The sequence below is a fragment of the Enhydra lutris genome, unplaced genomic scaffold, assembly GCF_002288905.1.
Source record: "Enhydra lutris kenyoni isolate GAN:26980312 unplaced genomic scaffold, ASM228890v2 scaffoldscaffold21, whole genome shotgun sequence".
NCBI lineage: Eukaryota > Metazoa > Chordata > Mammalia > Carnivora > Mustelidae > Enhydra > Enhydra lutris.
Genome location: NW_019154105.1, coordinates 34,787,595 through 34,808,586, shown reverse-complemented (window position 1 = coordinate 34,808,586; position 20,992 = coordinate 34,787,595). Strand labels below are relative to the sequence as shown.

Genomic DNA, 20,992 nt, shown 5'->3' with positions numbered 1-20,992 from the left:
ATACACAACGATGGCTGCTGCCTGTTCCATGCTAGGTATGTAGCAGGCTGTTCCCATCAGCACTTCCAGGCACGGAGACATCTATCTCCCCTTCTAAATTGTAAGTTCCTTGAGGGCAGTGACTGTTCTATTCATTTTTTAGGACAGTTTTATCAAGATATAATTTACATATCATACAGCTCACTTTTAAAAGTGTACGGTTTAGGGGTGTTTAGAATATTCTCAGAATTGTCCATCCATTACTAGGGTCTAATGGCAGAGTGCAATTATCACCCCAACAAGAAACCCTCCGCTCATCAGCAGTCACCCTCTGTTCCTCCCATGCCCAAGCTCCTGGCAACCACTAACCTACTTTCCGTCCTTACGGAGTGCCCATTCTAGACATTTCATGTAAATACAACCACCACAGGACATGTGATCTTTTGAGACTGGCTTTCCTCACTTAGTGGATCATCAGGGTTCATCCTTCTTGTCGTATGTATCAGTACTTCATTCCTTTTTGTGGCCAAATCATATTCCATGGTATCGACAGACCACATTTTATTTAAGTGTTCATCAGTTCATGAACATTTGGAATGTTTCCATGTTTTAGCTATTATAAACCATGCTGCTATGAATATTCACATACAAGGCTTTGTATGAACGTATGTTTTCAATTCTCGTGGGTGTAACCCAGGAGAGGAATTGCTAATTATATACGTAATTAATATATAATAATATATATCATATGTATATAATATATATTTGGTTATATAATGAAATACATACAATTATATGTATTTATATAGTTACATAATATTATACATAAAGTTATATAATTAAATACATATGACCTTTCGAGGACCTGCAAGTGGTTTTACAAGGCAGGGGCACCATTTTACATTCCCACCAGCAATGGATGAAGGTTCTAATTTCTCCACATCCTCCCCAACACTTGTTGTGTCTTTTTTATGCTAGCCATCCAAGGAGGTATGAAGTGACATCTTGTTGTCATTTCGATTTGCATTTCCCTTTCATTTTTATATTCCCAGAGTTTCCAGGGTCTTTCAACACAGCCTGGCATAGAAGAGTACTCAATAAATGTTTGATTCATTAATCCATCCACTCATTCATTAACTAAATAACCATCAAGCATCTGCTATGTGCTAGCTGCTCTTCTCAAGGCCAAGAATATGACAGTACACAAAATAAGTGAAATGAATGAGGAATGGGTAAGCAAATGCTGGTGACCCCAAGAGTCTTTAGTACAGAGGGGGTTCTGCTCTTGGATTTCTGGTGGTGAGATGGGCCCTCAAGACTTGGCCATTACCTCTACAGCTGCTCGTCATGCTGTTATCAAGCCCCAACATCAATGCAGGAAGATCGATTTCTATTGCAGAGATGGATATAAGTTGAGAGTGTCACAAGAGCTAGTATTACTACAACCATCGCTCTCCTGCACGCCCATAGGGAAACATCTGTTATAGCCCGGCATGTGCTTCCTCTTTAACCAGTAACAGCCCCACAATTTTTCTTGGGGAATCAACCTTTCTACACTTTCATTCCTTCATTTCAACAGATTCTCTGGTGCATGGCCATGCAAAAGCCTTCTAACTGCTGAGGTTATAGCAGTGGGCAAAACTGACAAAAGAAAAACACCTACTCGTGTGCAGCTTACGTTCTCGGGGTTCAGCCCATGTGTTTCAGGCAGAGATGACACTGCCCCTTGCTTTGTGGAGGACAGGGCCCAGGCCCAGCCAGTCAGAGTAGCAAATCCCCATGACTGTGGTGACCGGCTCAAGGAAAAGCAGGTGACCCACACAAAGCCAGTCCTAAGACTGTTGGCGGAACGATCAGAAAAGAGGTGCTCTCTTTTCTCTTGTTCTTGAACTAGAAGATCCTAGAACTTTGAAGGGTCACCATGAAGAGGCAACTAACATTAGCAAGGACCAATGAGCAAGTAGATCTATGAGACAGAGAGGGAGGAAGAAACTCTAATGATGTTGTTGGAATCCCTAAAACAAGCCACACCTGAAACAGGATACCCCTAGGCTTCTTGGCTGTTAAAGTCAACTGATTTTTTGTGTGGGCTTAAACCACTTTAAACTGAGTCTTCTCCTTCCAGCAACTGAAAAAAAAAAAGGCTTTGTTAATAAATGGAGTATTTTTTGTGAGGCCTAAACAAAATGAAGTAAGCCAGGGTTACTTAAAGTCCATGACTAACCAGGCTTTCCAGACACCCAGAGTTGCAAAGATCCCAGCACGGAGACAGAATCCCGTAATTCGGATGACATCCTAATAGAAACCCATGCTGGAACCCGTAGTTAAACCTGCCCCCTCGGTTTCTCTTTTCTGAGACCTCTAGGCATCTGTCAAAGGAAAATTTTTGTCATGAATGACAGAAAACTCTTCTCTCTATACCCTGCTGCTCTCCATGTGCTCCAGTGACACGTTGACAAAATCGGAAATTGACAAATGGCCCAGGGAAGCTCCAGGTTTGCCCTGCTCGTTGGTGAAACTTGACAGTTTCTCCATTTTCAGTTCTCTGCTACACAGTTTTATTTCCACTGAGGAGTTAACAGCCGAACTTCTACCCTGAGGAATGTTGCCTTTTGAACTAGACCTCAAAGTATGAAGGAAATAAAATAACTCGGATTTTTTTTTTCTTTTAGGAAGGAGAGGCAAAAGAAGGCTGGTTTCCTGAAATTACTCATGAAAGTAAACTCTCAATGTGACAAAAATGATAAGAACTTCCCTCTGAACAAAAGAGGCAAAGGTTATGGGTCACTGAGGCGGAGAGATCACAGCATTAGAACCTTGGAAGTTTCTTTCTTTTTTTTTTTTTTTTTTTTTTTAAAGATTTATTTATTTATTTTGGAGAGAGAGAAAGAGATAAAGAGAGAGCATGCTTGTGACGGTGGTGGCGTGGGGTGTAGAGGCAGAGGGAGAGACAGGGAAGAATCCTCAAACACACTCGCTACTGAGCGCAGAGCTCGCCATGGGGCTTGATCCCAGGACCCTGAGATCATGACCTGAGCCGAAACCAAGAACTAGACACTCATCCAACTGAGCCACCCTGGCGCCCCTAACCTTGGTTAGTTTCTAAAGCCAAAGGAGCAGCTTCACACAGCTGAGTCACAGGGCAACTTCTCCAGGCTTTAGGGGACAAGGGTGATTTCAACAGCTAGGTGTCACCCACCTAAGGGTTTCCCATGCCCACTGAACTTAAGTGCCTGAGGACTGGCTTTTTAATCATCCCAAGGGGAGGTGAGGAGACACGACAGAGATGTACCAGATACTTTTCTTCAAGATACTCAGTCAGAGGGGCAGCTGGGCGGCTCAGTCAGAAAAGCGTGTGCCTTCGGCTCAGGTCGTGATCCCAGGGTGCTGGGATCGAGCCCCGCATGAGGCTCCTTGCTCAGTCAGAAGTCTGCTTCCCCCTCTCCCTCTGCGACTCCCCCTGCTTGTGCTCACTTGCTCTCTGTCTCTCTCTCTCTCTGTCAAATAAATAAATAAAATCTTAAAAAAAAAAAAAAAAAAAGAAGAAGAAGAAAGGAACAGTCAGAGTGGGCAATGAGAAGGAACAGTTATTAAAGAAACTCGCCATGGTTCAAGTAGGCAGAATTTTAAGAGAAAAAGGCATTTGGGATGAGGAAAGAGAGACCCTGAAAAAGCACGGCTGAGCTGGGTCTTGAAGGGTAGGCTGGAGTCCACCGGTGGGCCAGGATGAGAAAGGCATGCCAGGTGAGGAAGCCTGGCATCCCCAAATCCCCTGTGGCAAATGGGAAGATAAGCTGTTTTGGAAACCCAAGTCGGAATTTGTATATCCAAATAAGAATAAAGACCTTCAAAGCTTGGGACAGTGTATGCTTATTCCAAGGATGTTTTCTGTGCTCAATTTCTAAGCCATTTTCATTGTTTGGAAGAGCCTTAATGTCTTTGGAAGATTAATGTATGTTTTAAAGACAGCTTTAGACTTTTATGAACAAGTCTGATGAATACAGTCAAATGATCAAGCTTGAGATACCGGTTTAGGTGAGAAAAAGCAGGTGAGCAATCAAGTAACGACACAGGTTGTCTTGAGTAACTGAGAAGTGGGCCTCACGTCAATTCCAACAGGGAATCTAAAACAATGACAGAATCTTTGAAACAGGGTAACTGCCAGACTATGCCACGGGCTGAGAGACCTGCTTGGAAGGGACTCCTGAGTTGAACCTGAAAGGTTCAAGAGGCATCTTCCAGGCGGATAATGGTATATGTTCTGGGGTATGTTTGCTTTTTAAAAGGCTCCCTCTAGTCACAGCTCCCAGGAGTCGAGAAGGGGGACAGAGGCTACCTGACTTTAGTTATTGGTCCCCACTCTGCTGCACTAGCTGTCACCTGAATTTTCAAGTAAAAAATGATTGGAATATACACTCCACGGAATTAAGAATACTGCTTTCCTTGTTAAATGTGTCATATCCTAGACTAATATATGATAGTATTAACTGTCAATGGAAAACCCTGCTGGATAACAGTGTCATTATCTCTCATATACCTACCAGCAAATAAAAGCAACTTGAGTACCATTAGGAAGAAGGAATACATTAGCATAATACAATATAAGTGACAGCAAGAAACTCCTAGAAGCTATTTGATCAGTTCACTTCCATGGAGAGGAAAACACATTTTACATACTTGCCAGCTTTGTTCTTAGTTTCTATACAGAGCTGATCTTGCCATGCGCTAAAAAATTTTAAATGCTAAAGAGTTCCTAAAAGGAATCATTCGCAACAATTTAAACTGCGTTTTTTAAAAGGACACACATCTTTGCCTTGATTTACCAAAATTAATAGGCCTGTTCAAATATGTATTTACAAAGAAAATCTATTGCCTGCCCCTAAATTATCACAGGGTGATGAGAGGCCTCTGAGAATCAGCTCTAAGTTCCTAATTTTCCTGAGCGAGTTTAGATTTGTCACATTGTTATTGGCTGTTTTGAATAAAAAAGGTATTACCTGTGGTTCATATATCTCTACTGAGCTTAGTGTTTATTCTATTATGTTTTATTTAGTTTTCTGTTGAAACAGAACATGAAGTATTACATAAAGGAGAAAACAGCTTGGACGTACTTCCGGAGTTTAAAGACAGAACTAAGAGATTTTAATACCTATTTGTCCATGGCTTAAATCTACTTACGTAAAAACTCAGAATTTGCTTTGTGGTTTATACGCTAACAAAATATGGATTCCCCCAGATTCCTCTTTGATTTGCAGTCCTATCCTGTGTTTAATTCAAAATGTTACTGCAATTACTTCTTCCTCGTTATATTACTGTGAGGCAAAGAAGTAAATCCCACACCACATCGTGTATGGTCTAGCATCCATCCTGACACAAAGAGAGGAATGTACAATAAAATTAAGGTGGTTTCCTTAAGGCCTAAACTTAATCAGCACTAGATCCGGGAGAATACTGACCTGAGGAGTTCGACTCTAGACAAACCCAACAATGGCGAAGATGCTGTTTATGGAGACTCACCACCAACACCACCTCATTGTCCGTACATAAGTATTTACAGGCTACCATAGGCAATACCCGATGGCAAAATCTGACATAGCTTTAGTTTCCTGTTATAATCAACTAAAATATTTTTACATTATGCTATTACTAGAGTCATGCAATTATTACACAAATACACGTAAGTCCAATGGATTTTTCGATCTTATTTTAACAATCTCCTTTTCTAATACATTAATGAACAAGAACAAGCAAAAACACGCCATTTTAGCAAACCATGTTTAACATCCGAACAATCATCCATCATATCCATTTGTTCAAGTTTTAATATTCAACTGCTTCTCTGCATTGAAATATGCGGAAGTGGGTCTGACCTGGAAGTACTTCTGACATGGGTCACGGGACTCCAGCTGTGGTGCAGGAACTAGGTTATAATTTGAAATCTGAAAAGAGGGATCATTGGAGAAATTAAAATCCCAAATAACAAAACATACAAGAAAAAAAAAAATCATAGCATTGACGATTCTTCCAAAAGCTGTCAAAAACGTGAAACAATTTTTGGCAGATAATATCCAAATTTTTGTTTATTTATAGTTGGTAAAAACACATTTGACTGAAACTTGAATTTCTGCTTAACCACATTTCCCACAAACATTTCTTGAGATTTTTTTTTTTCCCCATGCCAGGCTGCAGTTATCTGTCTGTCTTTGTCTTGTTATTTATCTATGTGTCTCAACTTTCCAATGCTTTTTCTCATTAAAAGCACAATTCAGAAGGCAGTGAGGAAAAAACTGGTACATTTCACCACATAAAAAAGCAAACATTCTGTTTGGGAATACAAAATGACTATAAACACAGTAAAGACAAAAAAACAAACTGAAAAAAATTAACATTACAAGGACACAAAGAGGCTAATTTCATTTATACAGAAAGAGCTCCTTGAAGTTATGAAGAATTTCCTTGAAGTTATTAAGAAAAATATGAACAAGCCTGTAGGAAAATGAGCAAAGGTCAGGACAAGTCCCAAGAGAAACGCAAATGTCCAACAAACATATAAATAACTAACCTTAGTCAAAACTAAAGAAAACGCAAATTTAAATAACAACAACTCGCTGTTTTCCTCTATCAGACTGCAGAGATTAACAAGCTTAATAGCACATAACTGAAAGCAACAACACTGGAAATAGGAATTTTCAAAACTTGCTAATGGGAGTAAAAGCTGGCAAAACTTTTTCAAGAGCCATTTAGAAATATCTGAGCAAATTTAGAATGCATAGACCCCCACTACTCAGCAATTCCCTTTTTTTTTTTTTAAGATCTTATTTATTTATTTGACAGAGAGCGCACACATACAGAGAGAGCGGCAGGTAGAGGGAGAAGCAGGTTCCCCACTGAGCACGGAGCCTGATACGGGACTCGATCCCACAGTCCTGAGATCATGACCTGAACCAAAGGCAGACAGATGCTTAATGGACTGAGCCACCAGGCATCCCAGCAATTCCATTTCTGAGAATTTATTTTAGAGATAAACCTACATGGACTCTTGTTCTAAAAGCAAAAGATCAGTAACTAACTGTTCTTCAGTGGACAGCTGGTTCATTAAATTATGATACCTCCAGACAATGGAGTATTGTGCACTATTAGGAAAAACATAGTGGATCTACATGAGCTGATATGAAAAGGGCTTAACGACATATCACTAAGTGTTGAGTAACATGGACAGCAGGGCAAAATCAAATTTGAGTACAATTTTTAAAAGCATGCACGTGACTGCATACACACACACAAATGTATACATTTACACAGAGAATTTATTTTTTTTAAAGATTTTATTTATTCATCAAGCGGTACCCTCACACGTACAATTCTATGTGTTTATTATAGTTATAGGAGAAGTTTTTGTTTTTGTTTTTTTTTAAAGTCAAATGTTGGCAGTTTTCTAAATCATTATTCAAATTGCTTAGCTTTATATTTGTGGATACTAAATTCTTTTCTAACCTTTCCAAACTAGTACCTTTAATGGGCATTACTCCCAACTTTATGATTCCGATAATGACCCGACAACTTGGTCTACTGACCCACAATACATTTTTAATTATATTTCCACATATTGTGGGTAAGGCTCATTACTCTGCTATAATTAAAAGGGTGGGTTTATTTTAAATTGCCCTGAAACAGCAAAAGATGCTTCCTCTATTCACCTTTGTCTTTTTCCTATTCCCTTCTCAGCTCCTGAAAAGTATTTTAAAATTCAGTTTTCTTTTTTTTTTTAAGTTTTTGTCTTCAGCATACCTTAAGTTATAAGCAGAGCTAGATGTGATGTAATAGCTATTTCGAGGCAATGAATATTAATAAACAGAGAGAAAGCTAAGAGGCATACTTATAGGAGTAAAAGACTTGAACAAACCTTAAGAATCTAATTTTTCAGAGCATCTAATCTTAAAAAAAAAAAATTCCTTCTCCCCAGCATGAAAGAATCTCCAACTTCTATGAAGTTATGAATTGACATTCTGGCTAATTGCTTCCTATTCTAAATGGCCCTGTGCTATTATTATCTGACCAATATTTATTCCACACACACCATGTGTGATGCTAGGAGGAGGGGACACTTTAGTGAACAAAACACATTCCCCCTTCTCATGGAACTTATAGACAAGCTATCAGGAAGATGGACGTTAATCAGAAAATTATTCATCTCCGTTTATACAGGTCTATGACCTGGAGGAAAAGAACTCAGTTTTCTGAGAAAATGGAATGAAGCAACACGGGATAGACGAGAGAGTCAGGAGACACTTATTTCCTGGAGACAGTGCAATTTAAGTTGCAATTTGAGGACTAAACAGGATTTAGCTAGGTAAACATTTATTAAACACCTACTCTGTGCAAGGCGGCCCCAGGAATAAAGTACAAACATGCAGAGCTATTTTTCCCTAGGCATTTATCTCCCTTGATGAATAAACCTAATCTGATAAAAAGTTTCTAAGGACTTTGAGGCATGGACTACTTCTACATAAAAAGTAACCTGGAGGGTGCCTGGGTGGCCCAGGCATTAAGCCTCTGCCTTCGGCTCAGGTCATGATCCCAGCGTCCTGGGATCGAGCCCCCACACTGGGCTCTCTGCTCAACGGGAAGCCTGCTTTTTCCTCTCCCACTCCTCCTGCTTGTGTTTTCTCTCTCACTTGCTTTCTCTCTCTCTCACTGTCAAATAAATAAATAAGATGCTTTAAAAAAAAAAAAAGTAACCTGAGAAATACAAAAGCAATTTATGGTTTAAGAATAATCCGCGGCTAAGGCACCTGGGTGGCTCGGTCAGGTAAGCATGGGACTCTTGATTTTGGCTCAGGTCATGATCTCAAGGTTGTGATATCGAGCCCTAAATTGGGCTCTCCACTCTGTGGAGAATCTACTAGAGATTCCCTCTCTCCCTCTCCCTCTGGCCCTCCCTGCCACACACCCATGCTCCTTTACTTTCTCTCAAATAAATCAGTAAAGCTTAAAAAAATAATAAAATAAAATAATAATAATAATAAAATAATCTGTAGCCATGCGGTCCAATATGGCAGCCATGAGGAGCAACTGGAGCTAACGAACACCTGAGTGACTAGTATAACTAAGGAACAGAATTTCTCATTTTATTTCATTATAATTAATTTAAACCTAAATTTATATAAAAAGTAAATCTAAATTTATAAACTGATACTTGACTGTTGAAGGGAACTTCTTGGGTAGGTGAAGCTACTTTTTCAATAACACATTTTATGAAATCTAAATAAAGATCCAGTATTTCTATTGAAAATTCTGCATCCACATTGAGTGCTAGAAATGTAAATCACATGGATTTTAAATACTTTGCATGAAAAAAAGTAAAATCTCTCATTAATAATTTTAAAACATTGATTACATGTTGAAATGATGCTCTTTTGGATATACGGAGTTAAATAAAACATACTGTTAAATTAATTTCACTTTTTTTTTTGATAATGTGGTTACTAAAAAATTTCAGATAACATCAGTGGCTCATTACTTTTCTGTTGGAGAACTGCTGATCAAGGGAATGCAGACAGACTCTGAAACTTTACCCTCATCAAAATATTATCTACCTTTCCCATAAAAGCAAAGATAGGCAGAAACGCTCCCCCAGCTGTAAAGCTGGAAAAGGTCGGTCAGTATCAGAACAAGTACATGTTTCCATGAAACCACATACTGAGTTCAAAGACGTCAGAGACTCACACAGGCCACTACAAGCTCCACGTTAAGAATACAGCTGTGAGGGGCACCTGGATGGCTCAGTGGGTTAAGCCTCTGCCTTCGGCTCAGGTCATGATCTCAGGGTCCTGGGATCGAGCCCCACATCAGGCTCTCTGCTCAGCAGTGAGCCTGCTTCCTCCTCTCTCTGCCTGCCTCTCTGCCTACTTGTGATCTCTCTCTCTCTCTCTCTCTCTCTCAAATAAATAAATAAAATTAAAAAAAAAAAAAGAATACAGCTGTGATTTTAGGGGCGCCTGGGTGGCTCAGTGGGTTAAAGCCTCTGCCTTCGGCTCAGGTCATGATCTCAGGGTCCTGGGATCAAGCCCCACATCAGGCTCTCTGCCTAGCAGGGAGCCTGTTTCCCCCTCTCTCTCTTCCTGAATCTCTGCCTACTTGTGATCTTTCTCTCTGATAAATAAATGAATAAAATCTTAAAAAAAAAAAAAAAAAGAATACAGCTGTAATTTTATTTTCTTTAAGATTTTACTTATTTATTTTTGAGAGAGAGAGAGAATGTAAGTGGGGGGAAAGCAGGGGGAGGGGAGAAAGCATCTCCAGCAAACTCCCCACTGAGTGCAGAGCCCAACTGGGGCTCGATCCTATGACCCTGAGGTCATGACCTGAGCTGAAATCAAGAGTCAGATGCCTAACCAACTGAGCCAACCAGATGCCCTGAGACTATAGTTGTGATTTTGTTTTATTTTTTTAATAAAGATTTTATTTATTTATTTATTTATTTATTTTTTATTTGAGAGACAGAGAGAGCATACGGGGGAGGGAGAGAATCTCAAGCAGACCCTGCACTGAGCAGGTAGCCCACACGGGGCTCGATCTCAGAACCCTGAGATCATGACCTAACAGCTGATTTTAAAACAAAGCATAAAAACTGTATCAATGAAATAATCTAGTAACAATAGTTTCCTTCCAGCAGCATTTTCCTGTGCCCCATTAATGAAAATTAATGCTTCTATGCCTTGTGGTAATGCCATTAAAGCTCATTAAATGTCGAGCAGGACCACAGAAGAGCATCTCCAAGCAGAAATCACGTGCACACTCCTAAACAAATGAATAAGCGCATAAATAAATTAAATTCCCACTTGTATCTGGTTCAGTATAAGTACCTTTGTGTTTTTTTTCCCCGTTGGATATAAATATGTAAATACAAAATCTTACATATTAGCAATTCAATTTTTTCTATTTTAACCATCAAAACCTCAATGACTTTATTTCTCTCAATATGATATGTCCCTGACCAAGAATGCTACCTCTCACTATAATAAGGCCCGATGTGTACTGATTATTCTTTTTATTTGTGATATTATATTTGTAATTTAGAATAAAGACATTTTCCTCTTATTGTTATTGTGTGTTTTGCCATTTTCTCAGTATGCAATTACACACTGTACCCATAAGGTTTCAAGTAGGAAACAGATGACACAATCAAAGTAAGGTGGGTTTAATTAGGGACTATCAAAAAAAAAAAAAAGGTTGGCAGTAGGAAACCCACAAGGGATAATGCAGACTCCAGGAGTGGCAGGAGCAAGTTACCATCCCTGGTCTGAGGGACGAGAAAGTTGTACGCAGAGAGGACACTGCCCTACTTGGTCACCATCTGCAATGGAGGGCATAGCGGGCTTTCAGCAACCCTGCCCGAAACTGGAATCTTCTCCCGCTCTCACTGCCTGATCTTTTGACTGTAAGGTTGAGAAACTATTCCCGAGTAAGCTACAGTTGTGTGTAATTCTTCTTTTTCCAAGAAATGGATGAAAACTCACATGCATTCACCCATTTAGATACAGCTCAAGTACTGTGCCCTTGATAAGATTTTCTTTGAATTACCTAATTATTTTTTTTTTTAAGATTTTATTTAGGGGCGCCTGGGTGGCTCAGTGGGTTAAAGCCTCTGCCTTCGGCTCAGGTCATGATCCCGGGGTCCTGGGTTTGAGCCCTACATTGTGCTCTCTGCTCAGCGGGGAGCCTGCTTCCCCCTCTCTCTCTCTGCCTGCCTCTCTGCCTACTTGTGATCTCTGTCAAATAAATAAATAAAATCTTTTAAAAAAAAAAGATTTTATTTACTTATTGGAGAGAGAGAGAGCGCAAGAAAAAGAGACAGAGAGAGAGCGTGTGAGCACATGTGTTGGGGGGGCAGAGGGAGAGAGAGAAGCAGACTCCCCGCTGAGCAGGGAGCCCAACGAGGCAGGACTCCATCCTAGGACTCTGGGATCAAGACCTGAGCTGAAGGTTTAAGCGACTGAGCCACCCAGCCACTTCTACCTAATTATTTCAATCACATTATCCCACACTAAACTTTGAACGTATTGCTATTATTATACTTAGCACATGACATTAAGTTTTTATTTTTATCTTTTTTCCTAACAGAGGGCAAATTCCTTGAAGAAAGAGCTGATTCAATTATTTACTTTATTGTTTTTCATTGAGGTAATAGTTCACATAAAATTTTATTAGTTTCAGTTGTACAATGTCACGAATCAAAATGTCTTATTGCAAAATGATCACCACAATAAGTCCAGTTAACATCTATCAACAGACACAGTCACAAAATTTTTGTTCCTGTGATGAGAACTTTCTGTGCACTTTTAAGTGATGCCAAAGAGGGATAAGGGAAATAATTAAAAATCAAGGAATTTTACTTTACCTGTCTTTCTTGAATAGTCCCCCAAAAGTCTAACCAATTCTTCTCAGTTTGCCTCACTCTCTGTTCTGTCCACTCCCTCTTTACAGCTTTAGTTATATAACCTTCTCCCAGTTCCACAACTCCTGGCTCTGCCTTGGTCTAATTCCTCCTGACACCTCCTCCCAGAGGTATCCTAGTTTCATAACAGCAGATAAATGCTGCTGTGTTCACAATCACTCCTTTATCCCAAAACCTCCAAAATAAAGTGCTTTCAGCACTGACACTCTAAATACCCAATTAGACTCTAGAATCACTCCTTTACTTAAAACCTTCATTACCTTCAAATAGTTACTTTCCCGAAAAATCGAACCCAGCGTAATCCTATCAAAAACAACACTCCCTTGCTATAACAAGTATTTTATAACATCTCCTTACTATTTTGAGTGAAATTCAGAGATAAACAACTTATCTATACATGTAAATTTCAGAAAAGGAGAAATAAGAGGAGAGATCCATTTCAATAAGCAAATCTTCGGACAAATCTACAATGTTTGTCACAACGAGCAGCCCACAGACGCCTGCATCTACGGGAGATTCACCGAGAAGGCAACAACCATAAATGCAAAGTCGCCAAGGCACATGTTGTGTTGTCAAGCCAGACATCGTGATTTGCACTGCTGTCGAGAACGGCAATTTCAAAATGCTGAACAACGTTAAGAAAATTCCCCAAAAATGTTAAACACACGTTATCTTAAAATTAGAGAAGTTTTCCACTTCTGAAAGAAACAGTGTATATTAAAGCCATAAAAAATACTTTATGTTTAGGGCTTGTGGGCTCGGATGATTCCAAACATGCTGTTTGCCTACATGAATATCTGGTAGGGTGTTTACAAGCTTCGCAGAAGAAGATATTCGTCGTTATATAGGGTTGTCCTGGGTATTGCAAGACATCTATCATCCCTGGTCTCCACCCAGAAAGCCCAAGTAGGCCAGTAGTGGGCCCCCTTCCACACTCCCTAAGGGGTGTTCTAGAGGCTTCCAAGCCCGCTGCTTTAAAAGTAGTAACATCAGCCCCGAGTGCTCTCTCCACTTCCTAATCCATAGGACACTGAGGTCCTGTAGGATCTTGAACCAATACTTAATGTCTGAGGCACATTTTATTCAACTGCAAATCATGATTACCATCCATCTGACACTTAGGAGGATCAAACGAGATACAACAGGCTGGCTTGCTTTGCTTATTGCCTGGCACATACTATTTTCTCCAACACATATGACCTGTTTTCTCAACGAGGTTGTAGGCTTTCTGAAGGAAAGTGAGGTGTCCTGGAGATCGCCGCATACCCATCAGAAGTACTCTATAAACTCTGGTGGCGCACATCTTCCTTCTTTTTTTCCTGCCCCCTTCTGCGCCCCGAAAATGTTCACAAGTAATAAACGAAGTCCAAGAATGGAACAAAGAACTAAATTACAATGGGATCTTTCTTCCTGCCATTCCTGAAATCATTATTATAACCTGCCATGCACAGGAAGGGCTGTCAAAAAGCTGTCGCCTTACCCTCTTGAAAATCTGCAGGGTTGTTATTAGTTGATAAGTACTTTTAAAGTAGACATCGCACTCCAGGATGAGACCTAGCTTCCAATTCATACTAATCTGTTCATCCTTTAAGGTTTTAACTATTTTCCCCTAAAGAATTTAATCTGTATTTTCAGATCTATCATTTGGAGCAGTGACATGAGATGACTCCACAACAGTCAAACTTACTTTGAAAAGTCCTTTGAATTGCCTACTTAGTACAATACACAGTTTCCATTAAACAACTGAAGTACTTAAAATTTGATGATGCATAGGTAATGAAAAGTATTTAATAAGTATATGCATATGCAAATTTTATTTCAGCATTTTGTTCTTCCACAGAGAAGAAAGTAGAGGTGTGGCATATAATATCCCACTCTAAGGAAATAAACCTAATTTTTTTTAAGTTTTTTGAGATATAATTACTAGTAATAATTTCTTGCCATCCACAAACCTGGGTGGCTACATGTATGCTGTTGAGAATCACTGTTCTGGAAAAGCCTGAACTGTCACTTATACAACTTAAAATAGAAGGAAGTTCCAGCAACAAAAGCGCAGGGACTAATCCTATCTCTAATGTCCATATATTATGCAAAAACACTTAAGGATGTTGATTTGTGATTCTAGGTCTTTATCTTACTTGATTCGGTGTCCTCAGAGCCAGATTTTAAAACCAATTCCAAGAACACTATCAAACAAAGGCAAATATGCACAGACAGGGAAAATTCTATTTCCTGAAATGTATCCCAAGGGGGAAATACCAAAATTGGAAAAGAAATATTTTTAAGACAGAATAAAGGTAGACTTTTCCACTTACGAATTACCTTTATAACTCTTAACCAGAATTTCTTTAAGTGAAGCAAAAGCTTGATGATTCTCCCACAAATGTATTTGATCCCCATTTTTCATACGTCAAAGGCACGATGCCTGCCGTTTAGAAATAATGGCAATGTTTAATGCTTCTAAGAAGTGTCAGTTTAAAATATGCTCTTGGGTGGCTTTGGAGGGTGGGCTGCATTAATGGCTTCAATCAACCCCTCTCTGTGTCTTCGCCCTCTGCTCCATAAAGTTGTCGTCCCTTCTCACTGCCTTTGACATGTCACTGTGGGGCTTGCTTTGGTCATTTAGAGGTTAGCCAAAGAGATGACACAGAAGCTGGAAAAGCGTAGCCCATTTCCAGCCCCTGAAAAAGATTATGATCTGGACACACAAAGACACATGCAGGCTGGCCTCTTGGAAGGATGCTAGAGACTTGGGTAGCTGAATCCTCTTGGCCAAGGCCCTCTTTGACGGGCCTCAGCCAGCTGGCCATCAAACACGTGGGAGACTACTGCAAAGGGCTACACACTGTACCCGCAGCTGACCCAGGGCTCATAAGAGAACCCAGCAGAGTCCGTAAGCACCCAAGCACCCCTCGCCCGTCCTGTAGATAGGAACAGCTCTTGCTGAAGTTCCTGAACTCTGGTGCAGTTCTTATGCAACATAATTGTGGCAACAGGTAAACGATACACTAACTATAGCCACAATAACCAAAATGAGGTAACAGGAGAACCACCGGGATTTAGCCTGAATCTCGAGGCAGGGGAGGTAGGATGCCATGTGACGGTACCACCGTGGGAAATCTAGTTGTTCCTTGGACACTAATGCTCTCCTGAGGTTACACAGGGATGTTGTGACCAATATGGGCTGCATCCTTCATTTCTGCCATTGTTCATTCACAGTATACAACCACTGACACTCTGCATGTTAGAACAGACCATGATGGCAAATCTTAGGAATGTGTCATAAGGACATACTGGCAGCGTTATTTCTAGTAGGAACAAAATCAGAAACAAGTTGAATCCTCATCAGTAGGAAACTGATTAAATAAAGCATCCCATCTTTACAATGGAACATCATGCATTATTTAAAAGTGACAATGTTCCACAGTCACATAGGCAGATCTCTACTAAATATTATTGAACAAAAAAATGAACTATAAACAGTGTTACATACACAGGACGTTCAACTTTTCTGTATGTCTGAAAGTTATAATGAAAAGTTAAAATAGGGGCGCCTGGATGGCTCAGTGAGTTAAAGCATCTGCCTTCAGCTCAGGTCCTGATCCCGGGGTCCTGGGATCGAGCCCCTCATCGGGCTCTCTGCTCAGTGGGGAGCCTGCTTCTCCCTCTCTCTCTGCCTGCCTCTCTGCCGACTTGTGATCTCTGCCTATCAAATAAATAAATAAAATCTTTAAAAAAAAAAAAAAAGGGAAGAAAGAAAAAGAAAAGAAAACTTAAAATAAAGGTAGATGTAGAGAGACACCTGGGTGGCCCAGTGGGTTAAGCCGCTGCCTTCGGCTCAGGTCATGATCCCAGGGTCCTGGGTATCGAGTCCCACATCGGGCTTCTTGCTCAGGAGGGAGCCTGCTTCTCTTACTGCCTCTGCCTGCCACTCTGCCTGCTTGTGTGTACTCTCTCTCTCTCTCTGACAAATAAATAAATAAAATCTTAAAAAAAAAAAAAAAGGTGGCATGTAGAGTGTCACTCTTTCATTAATTTAAGAAAAAAATCTGTGGTAACATAAAACACAGATTTAGAAAATTATACAAACAAGCAACTTACTAGTTGTTATAAAGAAAACACTCTGATAACTACTGCCCAGATCAAGAAACAGACTTTTCTACCCCCCCACCCCCCGCCAGAACCTGAATTTATGGTAATCTACTTCCTTGATTTTCTTTATGATTTCATTACCTCACTGTACAACCTTGGTCAATATAGTTAATTCTTATCTATTTTTTTTTATAATTTCACCAGGAAGCACATAATATCTGTTTTTCACTGGTTTCTAATGTTTGCAGCCATTGTCACTCATAGTCTGGTTCCATTAAATCAATGGGGATTGCAAAGTGACAGTACTCTGATTCTCCCATTTCATTTCCATTTATTGAGCGGAAAATTTTTAGACGATGCCTCCCATCGTCTACTACGTGGTTCCCTAGTGGTCAGTTCATATAAGAAAGGCAGGATAAATATGTGATTCTTTCCTGACTACTTTCAAGATAACGAACTAGTGTCCCATTAACCCTAGGCGGTAATCAATTTTTTTTGGTATCATCAGACATCATGGATTTAAACATACTTGCAACTCTTATTTTTTAATCTCAAACTGTCCCATCTGGGGGCATCCAGGGTGGCTCCTAAGTCCTTCTCACATGGCCCTCATCTTTGACACCTATTATCTAGAGATGTTCCAGACTCATCTCTATTATCTAGAGATTACTCTGTTCCTTTTTTTAAAAATATTATGTTTGTATGGGATGTAATCTTGCTAGTGTTCTGTACTTATATGAAATCTTATAAAAGTACAGAATACTAACTATATCATATCCCATAAGCTTACTATGAAAAGAGAAAATATGGAACAGAGCGATATCCTTACAATGAAAACATGCCCAAAACACATGGTTAAAAAAAAGTTAAAATATGATCTACTATTTCAAAAGAGGGTAGAAGATTATTTTCAAAATTATAGAAGACATGAAAGAACAGTACGCATCTCAATTAGAAAATTTACATATAATTTACATAGTCTCTTTACTACCTTTCTCTCCCTTATTTGGAAAGCTCTGTGAGAGCCGGGACCCCATCGATCTCATTCATCAGTATATTCCCAGTGTCTGGTGTGTGGCAGACATTCAAGAAATAGCCCATAAAGGAATGTATAGAAATCTTCACTAAAATGTTCACAGCAGTAATCTCTGGGTGGCAGGATTTTGAAAAATGTCTTCCAATGCTTTATATGCTGCTGATTCGGGTAAATTCTTTTATAATGAGTACGAAGTATTTTCATATTCAGAGCAAAGAGTTATTTTCAACGTGGAAGAAAGTTTGTACATGAAACTATCTACATACATACTATGTTTCTAGAAGAAAGAAAGAAAGAAGCATGCTCCATCTCCCTGTCCCCCCACCCTCACCATGTACATCTTTTCTCTTCATAAAGGAAGCCTCTGGGGTAATAGGTGATAAGGCTGAGTTTTCCTAAGGAAGACTAGGTTTTAGAGTTTGTGAAAAGGAAGACAGCAACCACCCATCTGCCTCCCATGCTATATTTGACAGATTTTACTCTGTAGCTCCGAAAACATGTTAATAGGACTTCTCGCGGTGAGAGGAAGGGATTAAAAAAGCAAAGAACCTTGTTGCGATAGTTTGGCACTATATCGAAAATGGCTCACAGGGCCTGCAATTCATGGAACAAAGATAACATCTTTTCATAAAATCTGCACTCCAAGACGTCCCAAATATACAACCGGGAAATGCCGACGGCAGTGACGCAAACGCACCAAACAGAACAATCCCAAACAAGAACGAGAGGAAGCCTTAATTTGCTTCACTGGGCCTTCATAGATCTATTAGAGAAAACATACGAGATGAACTGCCTCATAAAACAGATGGTCTTCTCCAGTTCCCTTTTTTTTTTTTAAACAAGATAATTAAGGGAAACGAAAGAGTAAGGATTTTGTTAAATTGGCTAAGGAAAATGATTTCATTTGAAGTAGAATGCCTGAGTTTCTGGAGAAAGGATTTCAAGTTTCCCCTCAAAGCTGATGCAGGTCATTTGGCAAAGCCTATACCAGAAAGGGAAGCCATCCCTAGGGCAAGAGCCTTCTAGATAGTAAAGAACATCCTGTCAGACCCTTTTAACAGAGGCAGAAAGGAAGGCTGTGGGGTAACATGGCCTTGTTGAAAGAGCACTGGACAGGGAGTCAGGACAGAGGATATTGGACTTCTTGATTAGTGAGTCTAACAAACCTATTTCACTTGTCACCTTTTAATTTTCCTAGAGAAAGCCATTATTCATTCCCGTATCCTATCTTGGTAATAACAACAAATGTGATAATGAGAAAAAGCTCTATAGCAAAGACTGCAAGTACAAAATTGTTAGTTTAGAATGGAATTTTGTTTCATTGCCACATATAAAAGTCCCACTGTGCAGTACTGATGTGAATCAAAAGTCAGAGGGAAGGAAAAGGAGGGTCCAGGTGTTCCGAACCTAAGAGAAGAAGACTATGTCCATGTCTGTTCTCTAAGCTCTAAAACACTTTTTTGAGGAAAAGGAGAAACAGATAAAAGTATACCACAAAAGCAATTCAAAATTCCACGCCAGATTTTTGATTGAGACAACAATAGGAGCCAGGAGTCTCTTATGGTCTTGACTGGGATTCAGCCAAGAAAGGACATTGCCCCCAAATGTCACCTCGTCAGCCATAATGCCTACCGCGCCTGAATTTTCAACCAAAAGCCGGGGGTAATATTTAGCCCTGGATAGCATTAAGTAACTATTGTTGAGGGTTTCCTCTGAGCTAAATAAACATAAATAGTATGCACAACGTCGCTCGGGTTTGACAAGCCCTAAGAGACAGGCACTATTATTCTCATTTTACAAACAAGTTAAGAAACTTACAGAACATCAGACAGTTAATAAGCAGCAGGGCCCAAGCTCCACACCCCATCTACGATTCCAGAATCTTCACTTTCGTATTCTACTCTACTGCCTCTCCCAGAAAGCAGAAAGAGGGATGGGACTGGTGAAACAGAGCCTCCAAAGATCCCATTTGCAGAGATGACCAGTCCCTCACCTACCGGTTCCAGGAGGTGAGTGTCACAACCCAGCAATTAGGGAATGGCTTCTCTTCAGTCACATCACAAAAGCCAACACTGAACTTCCCTTCTGACCTGCCTCATTACCTCGGGATCTCTCCTCTTCTCCCTGCATTCTTGAAATCCTTCCTCCTCTCTCATTGGGACTTTTCCTGATGCTTCTCATACCACTTCCCTAATCCTTCTTCATGAAAACCAAATCCACTCTAGTCTTCAAAAATTACAGTGAAATCTCATTTCAACACATAATGCATATGAATCAATCCTGATTTGGCCATGTAGTGGCTTGGAGTCACTGGGCAATTTTCTCAATGATAATAATCTCTAACATTTACATCACATTGACTACTTACCTACCAGACATTGTCTTAAGACTTCATACATATTAAAAAAAAAAAGAAAGAAAGAAAGACTTCATGCATATTAACCATTCCAATCCTTATAACCACACGGTGAGTTACGGAACTATTACTGTCCTCATGGCACAGAAGTAACAGGCAGCGAGGTACTGAGTAAGTGCCCGCAGCTACACACCAGGCAGGTGGTGGTGAAGCTACTCTGTTTTCAGTTTCTCTGAACTTCAGTTCTCTCCTCTATGACATAAAAATATTTATTTATTTCACGTGGTCCCGAGGCAGAAATGGAATAAACATAGCTAGAGTGGTTTCAGATAATTCTTAGATTCCCCCTTCTTCCTCTAGGATTTCTGGGATCATCCTGAGGTACAATCCAGAAACTTTCAATTAGGTGAGAACAGGGAGAAAAGGGAAGCAAGTGCTCGGTGTCTCCCGGACATGCTGTCTCATGTGTGAGTTAACACCCTTCTGAGGCAAATCCTACCATCCCTGTTTTTACAAAGGAGCGATTCGAGAACTCGTGCTTGGACGTCCTGCTAGTGACTTGAACCAGAACCAGAATCCACATCTGCATATTTTCTCTCCACTGTGTTTTAAGGGGCTTGAGGGGACAGCCAAGCCCGCTAGTTCCCCATCTTCCTCACATAGCCATACCCCCAAGAGGACGGCTGTATAAATGCCACAAGCAACCAGTGTTTCCGGGATTGCCAGTGTTACCTTCCCCAGAGAAATCAAGATAGAAAAGCATCATCAATGATAAAAGTAGGGGGGAAAAAAGATAAAAATAGGTGTAGTCACATTTACTGACCCTGCATGATTCCCAACTCCTCTGATAAGAAAAAAAGGAAGGAGGGCGGGTGGGCAAAGCAACGATGATAGGAAGGAGGGCCAGAGGAAGGAAGGAGAAAAATAGAAAACGGTCCCAGGCCACAGATGATAATGAACATAATCCCGAAGTACAATCTCTGTGTTCTCTCATCTGCTTAGGACTTTTTTTCCCACAAGAGGGTCAGTGACTGATCTTATTGGGACAACCTTCCTTCTCGGCCCTTTGGCC

General features: G+C 40.1%; 1 protein-coding gene across 3 annotated transcripts in view; it reads right to left on the bottom strand.

The window, feature by feature from the left end:
• Nucleotides 1-20,992, bottom strand: part of LOC111149146 (amyloid beta precursor protein binding family B member 2) — a 312,250-nt gene that overhangs the window by 187,673 nt on the left and 103,585 nt on the right. The window contains exon 4 of one of the 3 annotated variants that reach the window (XM_022506093.1): nt 5,850-5,918. The exons of the other annotated variants lie outside the window; for them this stretch is intronic. Within the exon in view, the coding sequence (XP_022361801.1) occupies nt 5,850-5,868 (19 nt within the window). The 5' untranslated portion in view covers nt 5,869-5,918. The remainder of the gene's footprint in view (nt 1-5,849; nt 5,919-20,992) is intronic. 3 annotated transcript variants of the gene reach the window in all.